Here is a 20,906-nt window from a genome sequence, read left to right on the forward strand (position 1 = left end):
TCGTCCTTTAAGTTACTCCAAGACACTGAACAGGGTTTGCTTCACATCACATTCTTCACAGCACACCATGAGATATGCTCATATGTTCCCTTCACGTTTTTTAAGATGTTGCTTGATGGCATTAATGATGGTTGACACCTCCGCCATGGCCCCTTCACCTTCATCGCCACACACTAGCTTCTTGGCAATGCAGGGGATCTCCACATATCCAAAGTCTTTGAGGCTGGCAATCTGCCGTGCTGTTATGGGGTGCTGCCACATGGCCGTGTTCATAGCGGGGCAGAATAGGAGAGGCCGAGCAGTGTCCCAGGCTCTTACCACACATGTCAGCAGATTGTCGCAGATGCCACTGGCGATCTTGCCCAGGGTGTTGGCATCTAGCGGGGAGATGACCAATAAATCTGCCCAGCGCCTCAGTTCGATGTGCAGGACCGGGTCCGAGGGCTGCGTCCAGAGCTCCCACTCGTCCTTGTCACCGTAGAGTTTCACAGGGACCTCAGCGGGGTCATAGAAGTGCCCGGCATGCTCTGTGGTGACCCCTCGTACATCCACGCCGGGTACTTCAAGGAGCTGGGAGACCAAAAGAGGCAGCTTCAGTGCTGCGACACTACCGGTCACGCCAACAAGGACACAAAACTTACCACCGGAATCCAACAAATCCAATTTCGCTTGAGGAACTTTGCAGTTGGTCCGCATAGTAACAGGCCATCTATCTTCTCTATATTATCTTTGAAATCCAGGAACCTTGTTGTGTCTGTCTATCTGCAGGTTACACACAACTATGGAGATGATGGACGTGATCAAAATGACATCACAGCTCTGAACAGGTACTTGGCTGTCGCCTTCGAATGACAGACACTGAAGTGTATTTCATACTGTCCCGTTGAGGCATTCCAGTCAACTTGGTGATGTCACGATGAGTCCCAGATATGGACTCTCAAGGTCAGCCTTGCCCGAATATAGAGTCCATGATGTCGGATGTAAATTTGCTGGTCAGCTCCACATATGGAGCTATAGGTGATATAGGGCATAGCAGTGGTGGCCATTTTGTGGTGCCACAGATAGAAACCCCATTCATTTTCCCCATAGAGATGTCCAAAAATATGTATATAAATAATGTTAAGCCTGGAACCAAGCCACTCAGGCTCCTGGTGAATCATGGCCATAAAACTATCATTTGAATATTTAATTATATTATATACTATATCTAATGAATACCCTTATTTATTTATTTTGTTGCAGTTTTAAAATAATGTTTTTGCACAGAATCAAATGTTTTATGGTCATGATTCACCCGGAGCCTGGATGGCTTGGTTCCAGGCTTAGAATGATTTTTATGTAAATACTTTCGGAAATATCTCTGGGAAAAACACATGGGTTTTCTATCTGTGGCACCACAAAATGGCCGCCACTGATGTCAGGCTTAGTAAACCATGTCAACTCGGACTAATTCAACTTTATGGGTAACTATGGTGACCTATAACAAAACAAACTACTAGAGGATGTGAAAGCCTTCGTTACAGCCTTCACGCTTGTTTGTTTGTTTTTATTTTTTTATACGTTTTATTCAAGCAAACCGGAGTGTCTGGACTTCTATTTTGTGGCTAACAAAACTACATGAAGTGCAGCAGCGAGGCATCTTCCTGAGTGAGTGTGGGGGAAAGGTTTATGCCATGCTGAGGAATCCAAGTTCACACCAATGAACATGGTCTGTTTGAGGACATCGGGCTATACCCAATGGGGTGTCATCATCGGCCCCAGGCATATTCCAGAACACCATCTACAGGGACTTAAACAGGTTGTGTGGGTAGATTATATTCTGGTGACCGACAATGACGCCAGTTACTAGATATTTGCAGAACCTAGGGGTGGCACTATAGGTACAGTCCCAGCAGCAGGAATGTATCTGAGGGGCAAATGTGTCTTCCTGGTGCCAGAGGGATTCCACCAAGAGACTCATCCAGTTGCTGACACGGTCAAGGCCATTGTAAATGCTCCAAAACCAACCAGACACAGGTGAAGTCTTTCCTGGACAATTATTACCACAGGTTCTTGCCCATTGTCTCCACCATGCAAGGACCGATCCACCCCCAGACCACAACCGGAGTCACGTCCGCTGAGTTTGCTCGTGAACTGGAGGGGACTCAGTTGGATCTGGTGCGTTCTTTGTTAGCTGGCAAAGTTGGAGTTGGACTGAACCAGGCCAAACAGAAAGACCAATATGATAATCATGTCCGGGACCGAATGTTTTCAGAGTCGTCAGACTCGGTTTGTGGGAGACTGTTCCAGAAGTGGATTCCCGCAGCACTAGTCGAGAGGACCAGTCCAGTATCCCGGAGAGCAAAACCACAGGACAGCAAGCTGGTAATGGGCTAACACTGGGAGTTGAAGGCACCCATTTACGACTAGGGCTAGAATAATTCCCTTGGGTGTCTCTGGCAGGGGCAGTCCACCCCATAGCATAGATTCAGGCTAAGGTTTATAATAATATAAAAGAGGGAAAAACATTTATAAAAAAAAAAAGAAATAGAAGCATTTAGTTGTTTTCTCACCTGGGCGTGATTCAGGGAATTCTCTTCTACCCCCACCCCCTACCACACACACACACACACACACACACACGTAATTTTTTCTTTCTTTTGCATGTTTTAAAATTTTTGTTTGTTTTTTGTTTTACTTGAATTAACAAGACCTAACATTCTCTTCGCTAGGCCTGGTTGGATTGAGGTATTTCCTTTGTTTGTTTTTTATTATTTTAATTTATTATATTTATATTTATTTTGTTGTATGTATTTTCATGTTTTTCATTGCTTAGGCCTCCCACTTCTTCCCCATCGGTGAAGCTAGTCTCAAGGCTTCCCTTTCCTTGGGTGTCGATACTCGGGACACCTGTTGCTTTGGTCTGTGACCAATTCTTCTTCTTCTTCTGGGCAGCCTCATTAGCCTGGTGCGCCTGGTATACGGCCACCGCCTCGTCCACCTTGGAGCGGAGAGACTCGGGCGACTCCAACATGGGGAGCAGCTCTGAATTGTCCATCTCCAGCAGCATGCCGGTGATCTTCTGTACAAGTTTGGGATGAATTTTCTCGATCAGGGGGTACAGACGATCGCCCAGCATCTGTTTCTGTTCCTGCGGAGTAGCAGCAGCCAGCATGGAAGCAGTCAGGGGCTCTTGAGCCTGCACGTACACAACAGGAGCAGTAGCTAGCATGGACGCCGACAGAGGCTCTTGACCCTGCACATATACAGCAGGCTGCTGCTCAATAGTACCTTGGTTCTGTGTGTTCATGTGCCGTTGGGTTCGGTGATTGTGGACGACCGCTGTGGCATATTTGTACATATTCGTAGTGACAGCGGTGGCAGCAGCAGCTGGCTGAGGGCCCATGGTCTGAATGATGCACTGAGAGGTTAATATGCGGGGAACTTGAGACGCAGGCTTCATGGTGGTGGAGACCTGACGGCGTGGGGCAGAGGGACGTATGGCACCTGCCATGTTTTGTAGGTGTTGAGTCCGCACCCTTTGGGTGGCCCGGTGTGGGTTGGGGCGGAGCTGGGTCATCTGGCCAGCGGCCGGGTAGTAGGTGGCAGCCTGCGGTATGGCAGTCATGAAGTAGGGAGGGACTGGCTGGTAGGGATTGATGACCGAGTTGGGTACGGCACACATGCTGGGCATGCGCTGCATCAGGTGAGCCTGGCGCTCCTCCTTCCGCTGAGCCAGGGCCACGTACAGAGGCTTGCCGGCCACGATGCGCGCGTTCATCTCTGCCATCGCTTTGGTGGCCTCCTCCGCAGACGAGAAGCAGACGAAGCCGAAGCCTTTGCTGTGCTCGCCGTCCATCATGACCTTGGCACTGGTGATGCTGCCGAACGGTGTGAATTCCTTGCGCAGGCGTTCATCGTCAATGCTGTCATCTAGGTTCTTCACGTACAGGTTTACGCCCTGGTAGCGAGTCACGCGGTCCTGGCTCATTTGTTCAAATTTGCGCTTGAGCTCAGTCAGCCGCTCCACTTTCTTCTGGGCACGTCCCACATATAGCAGCTTGCCATTCAGCTCCCTCCCATTCATCTCATCCACTGCCTTCTGAGCATCTTCGTGCCTCTCAAAGCTCACAAAGCCAAAGCCTCGCGACTTGCCACTTTCGTCCTTCATGACACGAATACTCATTGCACTGCCATATTTATTGAAGACCTCCCGCAGATTGTCATCATCCATGTTCTCGCCAAAGTTCTTAATGTAGATGTTTGTGAACTCCTTGGCTCGGGCACCTAGCTCAGCCTCGCGCTCTTTGCGAGATTTGAAGCTGCCCACAAATACTTTCCGGTCATTGAGTAGCATGCCATTCATTTTCTCAATGGCCAGTTCGGCTGCCTCCTGTGTCGCAAAATGGACAAAGCCATAGCCTTTAGAGCCATTCTCATCACAAACCACCTTGCAGGACAAGATGGTGCCAAAATTAGAGAAGGTGTTGTACAGGGCCTTGTTGTCGATGGACTTATCTAGGTTCTTAATGAAAATATTGCCAACGCCACTCTTTCTCAGCGAGGGGTCACGCTGGGACCACATTATGCGTACAGGCCGTCCCTTGATCACTTCAAAGTTCATTGTGTCCATCGCACGCTCAGCGTCGGCCGGTTGCTGGTAGTTCACATAGGCGTATCCAAGTGATCTCCGTATGATCATGTCTCTGCACACCCGAATGGAGAGGATGGCTCCGACCGGGCTGAATTTCTCGTACAGCATGGCCTCTGTCACATCCTGGTGCAGGTCTCCGACATACAGGGAGGCCATGGGGTAACTGGGAGCATTGGGGTTCATTTTCAGTTGGTTCTTCTGAGCAAATTAATGACAAGTTGAACAATTAACTTGACAAACGTCTCAAAGGAAAGGCAAATGTTTTGTTTCTCATATAAGAACAAATCCACTTGGGCTTGGTTCAGGCTTCCAGTAGTGACCAGCTTCACAGATGTGTTTTTTTTTTTAAACAAAAGAAGAAATTATTTAATATTTTAAATTTCCTCTTTTAAATTTTTTTATAAAATAAGTTAGACAACATGAAATACACGGATCTGAAATAACAAGACGTGAACTCATTTTATTCATTTTATCCTCGACATGTCATGTCTACGTCACGACACGTTGACGTCATGACGTAGACGACGACGCCTATTTGTACGTTCGCTTCAGTGTTGCCATGTCCGCTTATTATAAGAGACGTTGGGCTCGTTTTTCTGTGTAGTTGCTTGTAAATATTGATATTTGCGGGTTGCCTTTTTTTTATTTGGGCTTGTATCCTAAAGTTGTTAAATCAGTGTTTCTCAAACATTTTCATGTCAAGGACCCTCAAATTAATAAGTATTTGTCTGCGGACCACCATCTGAAAACATTTTATGCCAGGGTCCCCGCATACAAGATTTGTGTTGTTAAAATGTTTAAAAATATATAGTATTCCATTTTTTTTCTTCAAATGTTCTTCCAAGATTTATTTTTAAATAGCAGATCTACAAGCTCACTACGCGTTGCATCGTAGATCTGTTGTTATTTTCAAATATCCAATCTGTTTAAAGGGCGAAGGGCTCGATTATTTTGAGATTGTTTTCATAGACCTTGTTGCTTATTTCTCTCACAAAACCTGGCAACGCTGCCACTGCTCTGTGTCAACAACCTGAGAGGTGAATAGACGTGACATTGTCCATTATAACACCGAGTAAGTGCTTTTAACTGTTCTTATGACTCTTCAGATTGTTGAAAGTGCACTGGATGTCCGTTTACTGTGTGGATGTGGGTTTTATGTTGGCAGGTGATCCGCTATAGTGGACACTTTGACTTGCTAAGCTAACCATTAAGAGACTATTACGTTGCATAAAGCTTAGCTGGCTGTTTAGACGCAATGCTATATTCTCTTCAGTGGTGGAAAGAGTACTAAATTGTTTTACTTAAGTAAAAGTATCAATTCTGCAATGTAGAAATACTCTGTTACAAGTCCTGAATTCTAAATTTACTTGAGTAAAAGTTCAAAAGTATTGGTATCAAAATACTTTTAAGTACCAAAAGTAGAAAGTACTCATTATGCAAAATGCCCCATTTCACAAGTTTTCAAATGTATAAAATATATAGAAATTCAAAATCTATAGGGCTGAAGACCTATAGTGGTTAATATGTGTTTTGCAATAATAATCAAAATCTACACAGTAACTAGTAACTAAGTTTTCAAATAATTGTAGTGGAGAAAAAGTACAATATTTGTCTCTGTGATGTAGTGGGGTAGAAGTATAAGTACTGAACATTGGAAATACTCCAGTAAAGTAAACATTGTACTTACAATACTTGAGTAGATGTACTTAGCTACTTTCCACCACTGGTCTCTTGTTAAAACGAGACGGGTCAGTTTGTCCTGTACTAAAATGCAAGCTCTCTCCCTGAGACGTGAGACAAAAAAAAAGATTCTGAGACAATTTGTGTGTTATATGTGTGTCTGTAGTCTTTATAAGAGACCAATTTCTGTTATACTGAGTTTTGAACTATATGAACCATTTCAGGATAGAGAACAGATCATTCTATGAAGCTACAGCAAGATGAGGTCTATTGGCAGTCCTTACATCAGTGATTCTCAAAGTGGGGTCCCGGGACCCCCAGGGGTGATGGGGAGGGGTTGCAGGGCGTCCCCAGCTAAATGATTGATAGCTGAGGAACCAAATTGGACCCTTAAACAAGTCTGTAAATCAGAGAGTGAACAAATGGAACCACTCCACAAGGGTCGATGTGGTTCCATTTGTAAACATCTTGAGTTATTGGGGTCAGTGTGGTCTTAATATGCATACCAAAGGGTCCTTGAAATTAAAACATTTGAGAACCACTGCTTTTATACTACATGTAATGTCACTAATGGAACTTGTGGTGGCATGTAGAGATATAGGTGTGTGTGTGTGAAACTTTATTGATGTCATTTTAACCCATTAAGACCTGAGGCCGATTCTACAAATGTCTTCTAAATCCCAACAGTATTCTGAAAATGTGTGTTTCTATATCAGTGGTGCTCAAACCTTTTCATACTGTGTCAAGGACCGCCAAAATTATATTTATTTGGCCGCCGACCCCCATCTAAAAATATTTTGTTCCAGGGACCCCCAGAAGAAAAGATTTGAGTTAAAAATGTTCGCTTTAAAACAATATATATTCAAAGAGCGCACATTTTCATAACTTTTCAAAAAATAGCAGATCTACAAGCTCGTAGCGCGGCACTCGGTGCCGTGCTATGAGCTTGTAGATCTGCTATTTTTAAATAGCCAAAGTGTAAAATAATGCTTTTTTAGCTCAAATCAAAAAGTGACACAGATGCGTTCCAGGTCTCCAGGTTGATGTCGGTTACATCGTTTTGATTTGAACAACACGAAGTTGCCACAAATCTTTCTGTCTCCCATGCACACCTCATAGACAGATGTCCACCATGGCATTGCGGAGCGCTGTGTGTCGGCTGTTGCTCAACCCACAGAGGTGTGCCTTCATCGCCGCTTCCAGAGCCCAGGGAACTGCAGCACCTGCTACTAGACCCGGTATTTTTTATTTAGCATTGACTCTTAATTTGTATAATATTTCATTTGCTTTTAAGCCTTTCATACTGCTATTATAAGCTGTTATGAGCTGTCATATTTAGGCCTGTCACAATGATTACATAATCGTCTAATCGCAATTATTTGAGATAATCACAATTATTTTTTGCATAATCGTCATAATCGTTTTCATGTTGAATGTAAAAAAAAGCAGAAATAGCAGATCTACAAGCTTACAACGAGTCACTTTGTGACGCGTTGTAAGCTTTTAGATCAGATCTATTTTTACATTTAGAAAATTATTAAATATGTCAATAATTTCTTTGTATGTTTAAGTTATTTGTCATATCTTCCCTGTGCAATTTTTTATTACGAAGCCTAAAAGGCAAACAGAAATTAAATTGTCATTCATATGTTCCAATGTTCAATGCCCCAAACACAATTAAATCGTTAATCGCAATTATTTGAGTGACAATTAATCGTCAGCTTAAATTTGTAATCGTGAGAGCCCTAGTCATATTGTGAGCCCCCCCCCGTGTAACTTTGTAATGATTCATTATGTCTCCATACAAGGACTGCTCTACACCTCCTATTCTCATTTTAACCTGTCAGCAAAACTATTGATGCTGGAGTGTAAGCATGCTACATATAGAATTTGTCCATACATACAACTACAAGAGCCTGTCAGTCCCCCAGTGCAGACCTCTCAGATATACTCCTCCTCCTCACTCTTAAGAATTGTATAAATATGCCTGGTTAAATGTGTTCCAGAGATTTGGTCCACGTCGCTTGCTGTTAACGTGTGACTCTCTCCTCTAATAATAATATTATTATATTATAGTTATTACCTATAACTGGGGGGATGGGAGTTTGATAATAGAGCTTACTTATGTTGTCCTTCTATGTAATTGAGATCTTCTGGTATCATTTCCCCCTTCCTGGTACCGATAACTGAACTTGCGTATCGGTCAGTGCCAAGTTCCAATGCGATACCAGTGCATTCAAATTATATGTATCATACTACTAACCCTGTATCGATGCAATATGATTGCTATCATTGTTGTATGGTTAAACCCTTTTGTAAAACATTAACAAATACATAGAATGAAGGACATTTTGACAATGACATTTAGCTAGCTCTGACTAGTGTTGCCTCCTCCACTAGTGCCATACGTTTTGTTTGCTTGTGTATAAATGAGCTATCATCATCACACGATAAATTATGCGATATCTGATCGGTGCATAGAGTCGTGTACTCGCCGATACCCGATAGGCTGTGTCAAAGGCATTTGCAATACTGGTATTGGAAAAACTTGACTGTTAAACAATGGAATTTAGGAGGAATTGATTCTTTACCCTGAACACCTGTTGTACTGAAAATTGCTTACTAGTAATTACCATGTGTCAAATCTTAAAATGACAAAGTGTAGTGTATATTTCTGACAACTAATATCTGGGTTGTAATTCCTTATTCCACAGATTTGGACAAGTTCGAGCAGAAGCCCAAAGCACGTAGGTGTTGCCCTGGACTATTCTGTTACACGATAACACACACTTACTTTTTATTGATTGATGTTTTTATTTTATTGTAAAATACATAAATACATGAACATATATTTTTTACATAATGTATCAAAAGGATAAAACACAGGTTTTGTGCACATTTAGGGGTTCTCAAACATTTTCACGTCAAAGACCCCCAAATTAATGTTTTTGGCCGCAGACCCCCTATCTGAAAACATTTTGTGCCAGCGATTTAGTATTGTAAAAAATGTATAAAGAAAATAGCAGATCTACAAGCTCACAACGCGTCACGGTTGTGATCACGTTGTCAGCTTGTAGATCGGCTATTTTTTAATAGCCAGAGAGTTCGTGTTTAGGGTAGTGGTTAAACTGATTTCGATGCTCACTGATTTAGCTGGGGACACCCTGGAACCCCAGTCAAGGACCCCTGGGTTGTCCACGGACCACACTTTGAGAACCACTGGTATAAAGGCCGCTCTTAAATGAAGATGCAGAACTTTTTTATTTGGCAAAAATAGTTATAGTAGGAGTTTTGTCCATTTAGCCATTTCTGCACTAAACAGACTGCGGTTTTGTGTATCCTTGGGACTTCATGTATTGTCTTGGTGTTGTGTTGTACTGTGTTCTATTATATTGTTGTGTGGCTGTCTGTTGAACAGACTGTGACACTGACTGGGACAATAAAGTCTTACTATGATATGATCATAGTTCTCATAAGTATGTGCCCACCAGCCAAGGTGCAGTTCAACTGGCGCGATGCCCTGGAGCTAGACGGTCAGCTGACGGAGGATGAAATCATGATCAGAGATACTTTCCGCGACTACTGCCAAGAGAAACTCATGCCCCGCATCCTGATGGCCAACAGAAACGAAGGTATAGAACACTGTGACATGCTGCAGTGGTTTCTCACAGCCTTTTCTGAATCAGGGCGCCCCCACTTGATCTGACCAGTGGTCAGATGTGTGGGCCTGTGTGTATTTTTCCAGTGATTCTCAACCTTTTTAATTTCAAGGACCCCCAGTTTGATATGCATTAGGTCACAGAACCCCCATTCGATATGATTTTTTTTTACATCTAGGACCCCAAACAAAAAGTACATTAATTTAACTCCACTGTTGGAGATACAGGTCCATTTGGTTCCTAATGATCAATCATTTATTCAATTATTGCTGGGCACCTCCTGGAACCCCCTCAAGGACCCGACGTTGAGAACCACTGGGCCAAGCACATTTTCACATCAAGTCTGATATGAATATGCAGTACAAAAATCTGTGACTTAACGCACTCAAACCTTTCACACCAAGCAGTCTGAAGTGATATAGTTTTAGTACAGCTGTTGCTGAAACAGTTTACGATGGGGTCCGTGATATATCTGCATGCGGTCTCTCAGCAGATGACAAGAACAAAAGCTTGAGAAGGTCACAGCATTTTGAACTGGCAAAAACGCTCGCCATCAATGTGCCCCAGCTTTTCAGCGATGTTCTCTCATTACGTTTCATTTAAAGGAAGGACCAGCGGACTGGAAAGGCAGCGGTTCCGGTAGGAGACACAAAGGAGACTCTTTGTGTCTCCTACCGGAACTGCTGCCGGCCATCAAATTATTGGCTTAGGAATGCGACAAAAACAAAAAAAAATATCCATGAGTTCAAGTCACCATGGGGCGACTAATCGATAGGAAAAAAGTCATTTTGGGAGTGAACTATCCCTTTAATGTGCCGTTTCATTTGTCACAAATACAAATCTCTGACACAAGAATGATCATTTGCAAAAATGAGCTGACTTGGTGTGAAATGGACTTTATAGTTGAGTACTACATTCATCCTGATGAAAGTGAATTTGAACCTGACCTGATTTCTTCTGTGATGTAAATGTCTGCCAGTGTTCCACAGGGAGATAGTGTCAGAGATGGGAGAGCTTGGTGTCCTGGGACCCACCATCAGAGGTGAGTGTTCAGTGTTCAGTTCACTATATTATACTTGGTTGACCGGGATCCCCTCTACACCAAATACGGACGCTATTGTATACAGGGACGCCCCTGATACACGTATACTTCGTTGTATGATAAATACCAAATTAGCCGATCTACAAGCTTGTAGATCGGCTATTTTGACTATTTTTGACAATATTCCCTAAATCTAGAACAAAATAACAGCCTGGGATGGACTTTGGTCACTTATGCACACGGTGGGGTTAACTTAGGACACTTCGTCACAATGTGGGATAAAGGGTTGTTTATTCATACGACAGCATGCCAGATTACTAAAATATAAGCCTATAATGAGGGTTGGATCATACATAATTACCACAATATTTATCACTTTATGATTTATGACAGGTTAAACTAAGGGGAAGCAGCAGACAGAGGAGATTATCGTTGTTGAATTATTTTCCTACAGTGTTGAAAAATACAATAAAACAAGGCAAGGTAGAAAGAAGTGTGCATAGTTGAGCCACGCTTTGAGTATTATGGAAAATAAATATATTTCCACTCAGAGTGAAGTAGAGGTAGTTTTATTATAAGGAGATCAGAGCATGAAACAAACAGTAGCATAGGCTATATGCCAACCAGGCTCGGCCCATGTTCTCTCTCCCTCCCTGTGCTACTCTCTCTAGCCGCCAAGACCTTTGACACAGAGAAGCTGGTCCCGGTATATATATACCAGCTTGTTGGCCAGGGTCGTTCCATGTTAACTGACAGTCATAAAATAACAAAGCAAAGGTTTGAGACCCTGTTTTGTGTTGCTCCAAGACAAAAAATACAACACTTCCAGAAGTGGATCACATTCCATAGCAAGAACTGGCAGCAGACAAGCCTCAGAGCCTGTGGCATAGTTGGACTAAAGGGCTCTGAGGTAAGAAGGAAGTCAAGGAACGTGTTTGTCACAGCAATGCCAGATTGGAGACAAATTTTGTTCTAATGCTCTAAAATACAAAACTATTCAATATTACCATATATTTCCTTCACATCAGCACTCTATAGTGGCCAAATGTGCAGACTGTTACAATACATACAGCCTCATTAATACTCAGTATATATATATTTTTTTACCCCCAGTAAAATATATTGTATTGTAATTCAGTATATTGACCAGCTCTGTGTACAATGATGATCCTGATGAATTTAACCATGTGAACCTTAGCATCCCTATTCTGGCCGCAAACGCCTGTCACAAATAGCCTATCTACAAGCCCACAGTGCATCGCGTTGTGACATGTTGTGAGCTTGTAGATTGGCTATTTTCAGCAAAGGAGCAGACCTAGTATAGAGCCCTGGAGGACCTGGTCAACTAAGAATATGTATATAGGGTTTAAGTGGTTAAAATTGACGTTCCACCATTGTTGTCTACCTTTCCTTTTCCCCCCCTTACGTGACGTAAAGGCTATGGCTGTGCTGGGGTCAGCTACGTGGCTTACGGCTTGATTGCCAGAGAGGTGGAGAGAGTGGACAGTGGCTACCGCTCTGTGATGAGTGTCCAGTCCTCTCTGGTCATGCACCCCATCAATGCCTACGGCACAGAGGAGCAGAAGGAGAAATACCTCCCCAGGCTGGGTAAGGAGACAGGTTCCTCAAGTGAGGCCGTTCTTAGAACTCATTTGCAAAGGTAAACAGACTGGGGGGGGGATGTGGAAAGTTGAGATTGTGAACTGAATTACTGTATGTTCATGTGAGCCTAACATCATGTATGTATGTTATTGACGTGATGACTGCAGTCATCAAGGATCAGCAGGTAATGACTGAACATCAAATGGTAGACATTTGTAGAGCAATGTCTAATGTACTGGCAAGTGTTGTGAATTAAAATGATTAAAAGAAAATGTCAATACTCTTTCTATACGATGTTTGTCACGAGCCTAAGCGGACCCATGTGGATCCAGTGTAGACGGCAGCATTCAATCGCCGGACAAGTTCAAAAAGTGTGTCTGAAATGCTTGTGGGGTGTGATTTGCCTTAAAGGAGTAGTTCACCCAAAAAACTACTTATTTTACATCAATTACACACCCCATGAAGCCTTGAATTCATGGAGATGTTTTTGTTTTTGTCGCTTTTTTATTGGCTTTTGTCCTAAGCCAATAATTGATGACCGGTAGGAGACTCTAAGAGTTGAGTCTTCTACCCCGAGAAAAAAACAACATCTCCATGAATTCAAGGCTCCGTGGGTTGTGTAATTGATAGAAAATAAGTTATTTCTTGGGTGAACTACTCCTTTAAAATCTTTGTACAATCCTCTGTCCCTCCAGCCCGCGGGGAGATCCTGGGCTGCTTTGGGCTGACGGAGCCCAACCACGGCAGCGACCCCAGTGGCATGGAGACCAGAGCCAAATACAACCCCTCCAGCCGCACGTACTCCCTCACTGGATCAAAGACATGGTAAACACAATAGGGGTGCAGCAGTTAATCAAACTAATCAGATGAATAAATTATAAAAAAAATCATTTGAATAAAATAATCAATTATAATACTTTATTCCTATTTTGGGCATGTCATTATAGGCAAACGGTTTAAAAACAACAAGTACAAATTGTGAAAATAGCTGCTCTACAAGCTCACAATGCGCATCAAAAATACAAAAAACACTCTTTAAGAACAATTAAAATGCCTTTATTGTAATGGCATGGTCACATTAGACATTCTAAGTATTCCATGTAAGGTCTTTAATGAACAATATACCTCCTTTTTGTTAAATCAGGCTCCTAAATCAGTGGTGCTCAAAAGTTTTAATTTCAAGGACCCCCATAACTCTCAGTCACAGACCTGCAAGCTTCCATTTGGAACCCCTTCAAGGAACCCTGGCTGATGGTCCCTGGACCCCACTTTGAGAACCACTGTCCTAAATAATACTGATAGGGCGATATACTGTAGAATATTGTTTTCCCTCATGCAAAAGAATAGAGTGAATTTTATAGTGAGATCTTTTCTAATAAAATATGTCTATCATATTTCAGTATTTAGTATATTACAACTGTAACTGTAGAATAAGCTTACATTTATTAGATTCATATGTTTACAAGATCAGAACCAAGGAGCCGTGGCAGTGTCCTACAAGATCCCATTAGTGGGAGCTTGTATATATTTTCTAAATTCAATAAACAAGCATAAATCAGGCGTGAGTGCAAAATGTTTTGGCTTGGACAATGATTAGGCTTTTGTGTTGCTGTCCCGCTTCCTTGTTTAGGGGTAGGGTTACGTTTTGGGACTAAAAACACTCTTATGTTCACTGAAAGCACCTTTAACTGTGCTATTGTTTAAGACTTAGTTGTCCACATGGGGGAGCCCTTTAGCCATATTTGCCAAACCCCAATCGGACATCATTTTCAAGTGTCATTTTTTTTGTAGTCAGACAATAGAAAAACGCTTACAGCTGGATTCTCTCTGAATTAAAACTTGTGTATCTGTTCATTAAACAGATGCACACGTGTTAACCAAATAAAATATGTTTAAAAAAGTTATAGCATGTTTTCTAGCAGCTTCAAAATGTTTTGTATATTTTATTGAACAGCTGTCACCGACATACATTACCGGTCACATTCAAGTCTCTCCCACCATAACGTGTTCAAAGTCTTCTGCTTAAAGCTCGACTTTGGAATTATTTTAGTGAATAAAACATTATTTGTCCACTCTGTAGTACCTTTATACAATATAACTAGTACATCTGCAGCGGTTGGAGGTGGACTCCCTACTTAGTCCATGAGCCAGAGCCCCAAAATTGAGCAATTATTATCGAAAGAGTGGGCAAAACCAAACCTATATTAAATTGTAATAAAACAGAGGGTCAATACGAGTAAATAAATGTATGATAACCTCACCACAGGAGCAGCTTTTTCATGGTTATCACACATTTTGTAATTTTCCCCATACGTACATGACAGGTCAAAAAATTACAAAATTTTAAAAAGAGTTATCATAATGAAACTGCCTGAGTTGATTACTTACATGAAGACGATGATTTATCGTATTACAAGTTTTCTGAAATTGTATATTTAAATATGCAAATTAGGCATAGGAAAATATGCCCAAATTTGCATAACTTTCCAGAATCAACATTGGACAAAGCCAGAGTCAACATACTTATTTCATTTTGTTAAGATGTTGGATTCAAAGGTTTTTAACGAGGGAATATTCAATATCTGCTCAATTTTGGGTCTCTGGCTCATGGACTAAATGCCTAATTTGCATATTTAAATATACAATTTCAGAAAACTTGTAATACGATAAATCATTGTCTTCATGTAAGTAATCAACTCAGGAAGTTTCATTATGATAACTCTTTTTAAAATTTTGTAATTTTTTGACCTGTCATGTACGTATGGGGAAAATTACAAAATGTGTGATAACCATGAAAAAGCTGCTCCTGTGGTGAGGTTATCATACATTTATTTACTCGTATTGACCCTCTGAACAATTTAATATAGGTTTGGTTTTGCCCACTCTTTCGATGATAATTGCTCAATTTTGGGGCTCTGGCTCATGGACTAACTCTCCCATTGAGACATTTAGATCCTGGTGCCGGGTAGGACCACAGGGTCACAGCCCTGCCTGAAGCTCAAAGCCCCAACATCTCCCCTGGCCAAGGGGGCATTCCATCTTTTAGGTAGAAATAACATTTCCTGTGCAGTAGACCCTGGGATATAAATTCTACGGGTTGCCGCTTAACCCTTTCAGACCGAGAACGCATCGGTGTCATTTTAAGATTTCTTTGGGCTATTCAAAAATAGCAGAATTAAAAGCTCATAGCGAAATTTGTGAAAATGTGTGCAAATCTTTGCATATCTTTTTTTTCTGTAGCGCACATTTTTAACACTGTTACAACTTCTGGGGGGTCCGTGGAACTAAATATTTTGAGATGGGGGTCCGCGGCCAAAATTCATATAATTTTGGGGGGTCATTTTTGACATGAATAAATAGGATTTAGAAGACATTTGTAGAATCCCCCCAGAAGCAAAGATTTTAGTTAAAAATGTTTGCTTTAAAAAATAAATATCTATATATTCAAAGATTTGCTCAAATGTTCACGATTTTTCTAAAATAGCAGATCTACAAGCTCATAGCGCTATGAGCTTGTATATCTGCTATTTTTGAACAGCCAAAGAAATCTAAAAAAAACACATTCTTTCCCGGTCTTAACACATTGAATGCCAATCGCGTAGATCTACGCGAACCTATTTAAAGCCGCAGCGTGCCAGTCGCGTAGATCTACGCGAACCGCCGATTCCCATTGATTTTGCCCCAGGTGCACTTTCCGAATTTTTTTGATCCATTTCCGTTTCCGGTTTCCGGTCGGAAACAGAATTATTCGGGTTCCGTTTTTTTCGATCGTATCCGCTTCCTGTCTGGGATCCTGTTTAAAACTCGATTTTCTCGGTTGTTGTTTTTCTCCTCGCTGATCACTGTTTAGAGTTGATCGGCTGTATCTTCAAGATGGCGGCACGGATTTGGAAACTATTTTCGCTGGCCGTTTCTCACGGATCCGCCGTGTGTTTAGAACCAAATGAACGCGCACTTTTAACTTATTTAGCGAGGTCTGTGGCGACATGAAAAAAACAAAAAAACAACAATAAAACGCTGGCACTGGTGAGTACATTATGAGATTAAACTCTGGCATGGAATGTGTTAAAGGGTTAGAAAAAATAACTTTTCCTTTTTTTTACAGGATCACCAACTCCCCGGTAGCCGACATCGCTGTGGTCTGGGCTAAGTGCGAAGACGGCAAAATCCGTGGCTTCATCCTAGAGAGCGGCATGAAGGGTCTCTCCATGCCCAAAATTGAGGGCAAGTTCTCCCTGAGGGCCTCGGCCACCGGCATGATCCTCATGGACGAGGTGGAGGTGCCAGAGGAGAACCTGCTGCCCAAAGTGTCCGGCCTGGCGGTGAGCGCACCCGACCTCGTGTGCACATGTCAAATCCCGAGTGTTCATTTCATTCCGCGAGTTATACATTCTCTCTTTGGACTAACTTCTTGCTGGTGAATTTATGGAATTAGGGAAAGAGGGGAAGTCTGCACACCGTTGTAGCTCCCAGTAGAACATTTTTATTAAATAGTTAGGCCTAACTATTTAATAAAATAATTCTACTGGGAGCTACACCGGTGTGCGGACTTCCCCTCTTTCCCTGATGTACGTATCGTTGTCCTGCACCCGATAAATTGTTTTGGGATGTGTGTGCTTACCCCTCGTTTCGAATTTATGGAATTAACCATTGTAACTGTCATCAAAAATAAAAAAAAGTTCATAAATGTTCAAAGAGCTTAAATAGCAGATCTATTGCTAGGCTAAAATAGGACTTAAATAGTTCAATTGCTGGGGACCCCCTGGAACCCCCTCTCAAGGACCACTGTGGGTCCCCAGACCCCACTTTGAGAACCACTGCCGTAGATTAAAAATGCGGTTTCTGCTTCATGTGCGTGTGAACTAAGCGCTTGTATCCTTCTGTCCGCTGCCAGGGTCCCTTCGGCTGTCTCAACAACGCTCGCTACGGCATCGCGTGGGGCGCCCTGGGAGCTGCCGAGTTCTGCTTCCACGCCGCTCGCCAGTACACGCTAGACAGGTAAGCAGCCAGCGTGGATACGTTTTCCATACCACGTGTTTAACCTCTTAAACCCTACTGTATATACTTCATTGACCAGGGGTCCCCCAGGGCTTCGTACTTTGTCCCCTCCTCTTTTTCCCCTCTACACCAAATCTCTTCACCGAAAACATATTTTCATAAAACTAAATATGTTCGATGAATGTTTGCCTATTTTTGCCGAATGTTCGCCTATTATGACATGCTCAGAATAGGGACGCGAGGGTTCATGTAATAAAGACTTATCGTCCAGCTACAATTGCAATTTAGGCATTTAGCAGACGTTCTTAGCCACAGCGACTTACAAGTGCGAGATTGGACCTGTAAGTCTATGTCTGCGCTGTTCTTGTATGGCAAAAAATGATGCCGGCTTTAGCGTTTTGAGCTTTAAAAATAATGGTCTCTAATTGATTTTTATGGGTTTTAGAATCCAGTTCGGCGTGCCGCTAGCCAGGAACCAGCTGATGCAGAAGAAGATGGCTGACATGCTGACGGAGATTACCATCGGCCTACAGGCCTGTCTGCAACTGGGGAGACTCATCGACGACAAGAAGTAAATACACTTCTAACTCCTCCGAGTCTGTATCAGATGGGGGGTTAATTATTATCCAGGTGTTGCCTTCCCTCCACTCTGCATTGGGCCAAAAAAATGACGGATAACGGTATATGACACTATGTGCGTGCGTCTCCCACCAGAGCGGCCCCAGAGATGATCTCTATGCTGAAAAGGAACAGCTGTGGCAAGGCGCTAGACATAGCCAGGCAGGCCAGAGACATGCTGGGAGGAAACGGCATCGCTGACGAATACCACATCATCCGTCACGTCATGAACCTGGAAGCCGTCAACACCTACGAAGGTAGGGAGCCAGGGAGTCATGCAGCCTAAACATAGCCCACAGTCCACAACATGTGTTGTGTGCGCGCGCACAAAACAAAGCTACTGTACAAATGCTGGCTGGGCGAGATCTGCAACTGAGCATACAGTATAGAGAATACTTACTGTACATATAAACGTAGACGCCGCATTAGCCGTTGGTTAGGTTCTTTGGAGCAATGTGTCATGTGACCAACCTGTGATGTCAGAGTCATCTATGACGTCAGTCATTCTATGACATATCCATGACGCACGATTCCATATTTGGGCAAGGTTTCAGCCCGATCCGAGCCTAATGGAATTCCATTATAACATAATACAGTAAGTTAAATATTTTTAAAAATTAAGAAAATGCATGGAGGTACTTTTTTTTGGCCTACTGGCATTGTGCATAAGAAATGATGAGTCTAGCGGGTTGCGAGATTAGCTCCGGATACACCTACAGACAGAACGACTCGGTCTCCTACAGAGCCATGCTGCAAAAACCTGCTTCATCGATTAACAGTATTTCCAATAACGTTCCCCTAGTTAGTAGGGCTCAGGGATTGACACTAACACCTGCCCGCCTGCCCGGGGCAGGTAAATAAAATGGTAGGGTAGATGATGTTTGCTATCTGGTTGCCCCACGGGCAGGTGCACATGTTGTCTCTCCAGCTCTTTTTATTAAACAGAAAATGCCTTTTCTAGTCAGGATACCAATTTTATCGAATCAGGACAGAGAACTCAGACAGGATACAGATTAAACAAGTGAAATTGGAAGTGATGACACAAAGAAATGAGCATGTAAAATTGGAACTGGAACATTATAAAAAATGAAGCTGATAAATGGGTACTCTCTCCTGATTGGCTGAAATGGTGTCACCTAACTGGAAATTTATTTTCTGTCTATCAAAGAGCTGGAGAGACAGAGAGACCACTGTTACTGAACAAACACTGTACTATCAGAATATAGAGCTTTAACCCATAACATAACCCTTTTTGTTTTAACCAAAAAATATCACCTACCTTCAACCCATAGTCATATGCATAGCTATTTAGATATTTGGCATACATATTGAGGTATGACATTTTTTATCGTGCAGCCCCATAATTCGCAAGTAGAAAGTAAAAAAATAAGTGTTTAATTGAATGGTAATTCAAATTTAACCTATCATTTTATAAAGGACGATTTACTTTTCGGGCAAGTGGGCAAGACCTGTGGGCAAGTAGAAAATGACCTGTACTTGCCCGACGGGCAAGTGCCTCTGAGACCTTAGTGTGAACCCCTGGGGCTGCATGATATCACTCTGCACATGCTGTATGTTGTACCAATGTGTCTGTTGTTTTCCAGGTACACATGACATCCATGCTCTGATCCTGGGCAGAGCCATCACTGGACTACAGTCGTTCACCGTGGGCAAATAGATCCATCCTCCTCCAAACATAGAGTAATGCTTCATTTATACGTCGAAAATTGCAGATCTACAAGCATCTGCAATTAGATCTGCAATTGTTGGCATAAAATGTAAGCATTACAGAGGATATCAAGTCAACTCTTGCATAAAAAAACATACAAACTTTCCAGATTACTTGGACAGATCAATATCTACGTCAACGTAACAGTTAAGTTTCTCTGACGTTTGTAGAGTGATGTACTTGATGAAAGCTTTACGTGGAGAGAAATGCTGTAGCAAGTCTGGTTTTCACAGGTAAATGTACCACTGAACGCGTGTGGAGTGTAATTATTCTTTAAATTAGACCTACGTTTTTTTCGACTTCAAAAGTGCTATTTTTCTACTCTCGTTCCCCACGTACCCTGAAATGGTTCCTTTTCAGTTTGGGAGTTAAAATGGGTAAAGTTACTCAGTCAGGAAATGTTTGATATTGATTTCGATCACAATGAGCATCATTTTGTTCAGGATTTCACAATGTTTAGATGAGTGGACCTCTAACCTCAACAAATAAACAACAAATCTATGGACAGAATGACAGACAGACATGCAGGCAGGCGGCCTACAATGGGTTTGCTGTAAGAACTAATTACACAACGAAATTGAGAAATGCAATTCTCATTGCACTGGACTTTTAAATTAAAATAATATAGTGGTTCAAGTATAAAAAAAACACTTGGAATAAGGTCAAGCTCATTGGATGTCAGATGAGTTAATAGAATTGCAATGGTTACTGATTTTCTGGTATATTTGATGTGATGCAATCAATCTTCTAAGGTTGACCCCTTGATTACTGTTTTACAAGATGGCATAATGAAAGCTATTAGCACTTTACTATGACTACATACCCTAAATCCAGATGTCATCTGTTTGCTTGGTTTGTCAAACATAAAGGTTGTTGACCTTTTTAAATGAATAAAGTTTATTTAAGTACTCAGTGTGTCTGTGCTGATTTCTACTTAGCCACTGT

At 42.2% G+C, this 20,906-nt stretch overlaps 3 protein-coding genes across 3 annotated transcripts; 1 reads left to right on the top strand and 2 right to left on the bottom strand.

Moving 5' to 3' along the window:
• Nucleotides 1–78: 78 nt before the first annotated feature.
• LOC308099617 (phosphopantothenoylcysteine decarboxylase-like) lies at nt 79–696 on the bottom strand (the record flags this gene model as incomplete). The annotated part of the gene is made up of 1 exon (XM_080448355.1): nt 79–696. One exon carries the CDS (start codon nt 694–696, stop codon nt 79–81), a length of 618 nt encoding a protein of 205 aa, XP_080304481.1.
• Nucleotides 697–2,372: 1,676 nt separating this feature from the next.
• LOC308099618 (polyadenylate-binding protein 1-like) lies at nt 2,373–4,816 on the bottom strand (the record flags this gene model as incomplete). Its single annotated transcript, XM_080448356.1, has 2 exons — nt 2,373–2,378; nt 2,825–4,816. 2 exons carry the CDS (start codon nt 4,814–4,816, stop codon nt 2,373–2,375), a joined length of 1,998 nt encoding a protein of 665 aa, XP_080304482.1.
• Nucleotides 4,817–5,635: 819 nt separating this feature from the next.
• Nucleotides 5,636–20,874, top strand: LOC308098060 (glutaryl-CoA dehydrogenase, mitochondrial-like). The gene is made up of 12 exons (XM_080446279.1): nt 5,636–5,705; nt 7,433–7,551; nt 9,028–9,060; nt 9,805–9,945; nt 10,952–11,014; nt 12,452–12,622; nt 13,312–13,441; nt 16,722–16,938; nt 17,511–17,614; nt 18,060–18,185; nt 18,329–18,489; nt 19,837–20,874. The coding sequence occupies exons 2-12, from the start codon at nt 7,437–7,439 to the stop codon at nt 19,908–19,910; spliced, it is 1,335 nt and encodes a 444-aa protein (XP_080302405.1). The 5' UTR covers nt 5,636–5,705; nt 7,433–7,436; the 3' UTR covers nt 19,911–20,874.
• The last annotated feature ends 32 nt before the right edge of the window (nt 20,875–20,906 follow it).

The sequence above is a fragment of the Gymnoscopelus braueri genome (genome assembly GCF_963280865.1).
Source record: "Gymnoscopelus braueri genome assembly, chromosome: 13".
NCBI classification, from domain to species: Eukaryota; Metazoa; Chordata; class Actinopteri; order Myctophiformes; family Myctophidae; genus Gymnoscopelus; species Gymnoscopelus braueri.

What these genes read in the sequence shown, in the direction of transcription:
- LOC308098060 (XM_080446279.1), top strand. Translation starts at nt 7,437, where the DNA reads ATGTCCACCATGGCATTGCGGAGCGCTGTGTGTCGGCTGTTGCTCAAC. An exon ending in CCTGGGACCCACCATCAGAG is followed by an intron (nt 11,015 to 12,451) that starts GTGAGTGTTCAG and finishes CGTGACGTAAAG; the next exon opens with GCTATGGCTGTGCTGGGGTC. An exon ending in AGACTCATCGACGACAAGAA is followed by an intron (nt 18,186 to 18,328) that starts GTAAATACACTT and finishes GTCTCCCACCAG; the next exon opens with AGCGGCCCCAGAGATGATCT.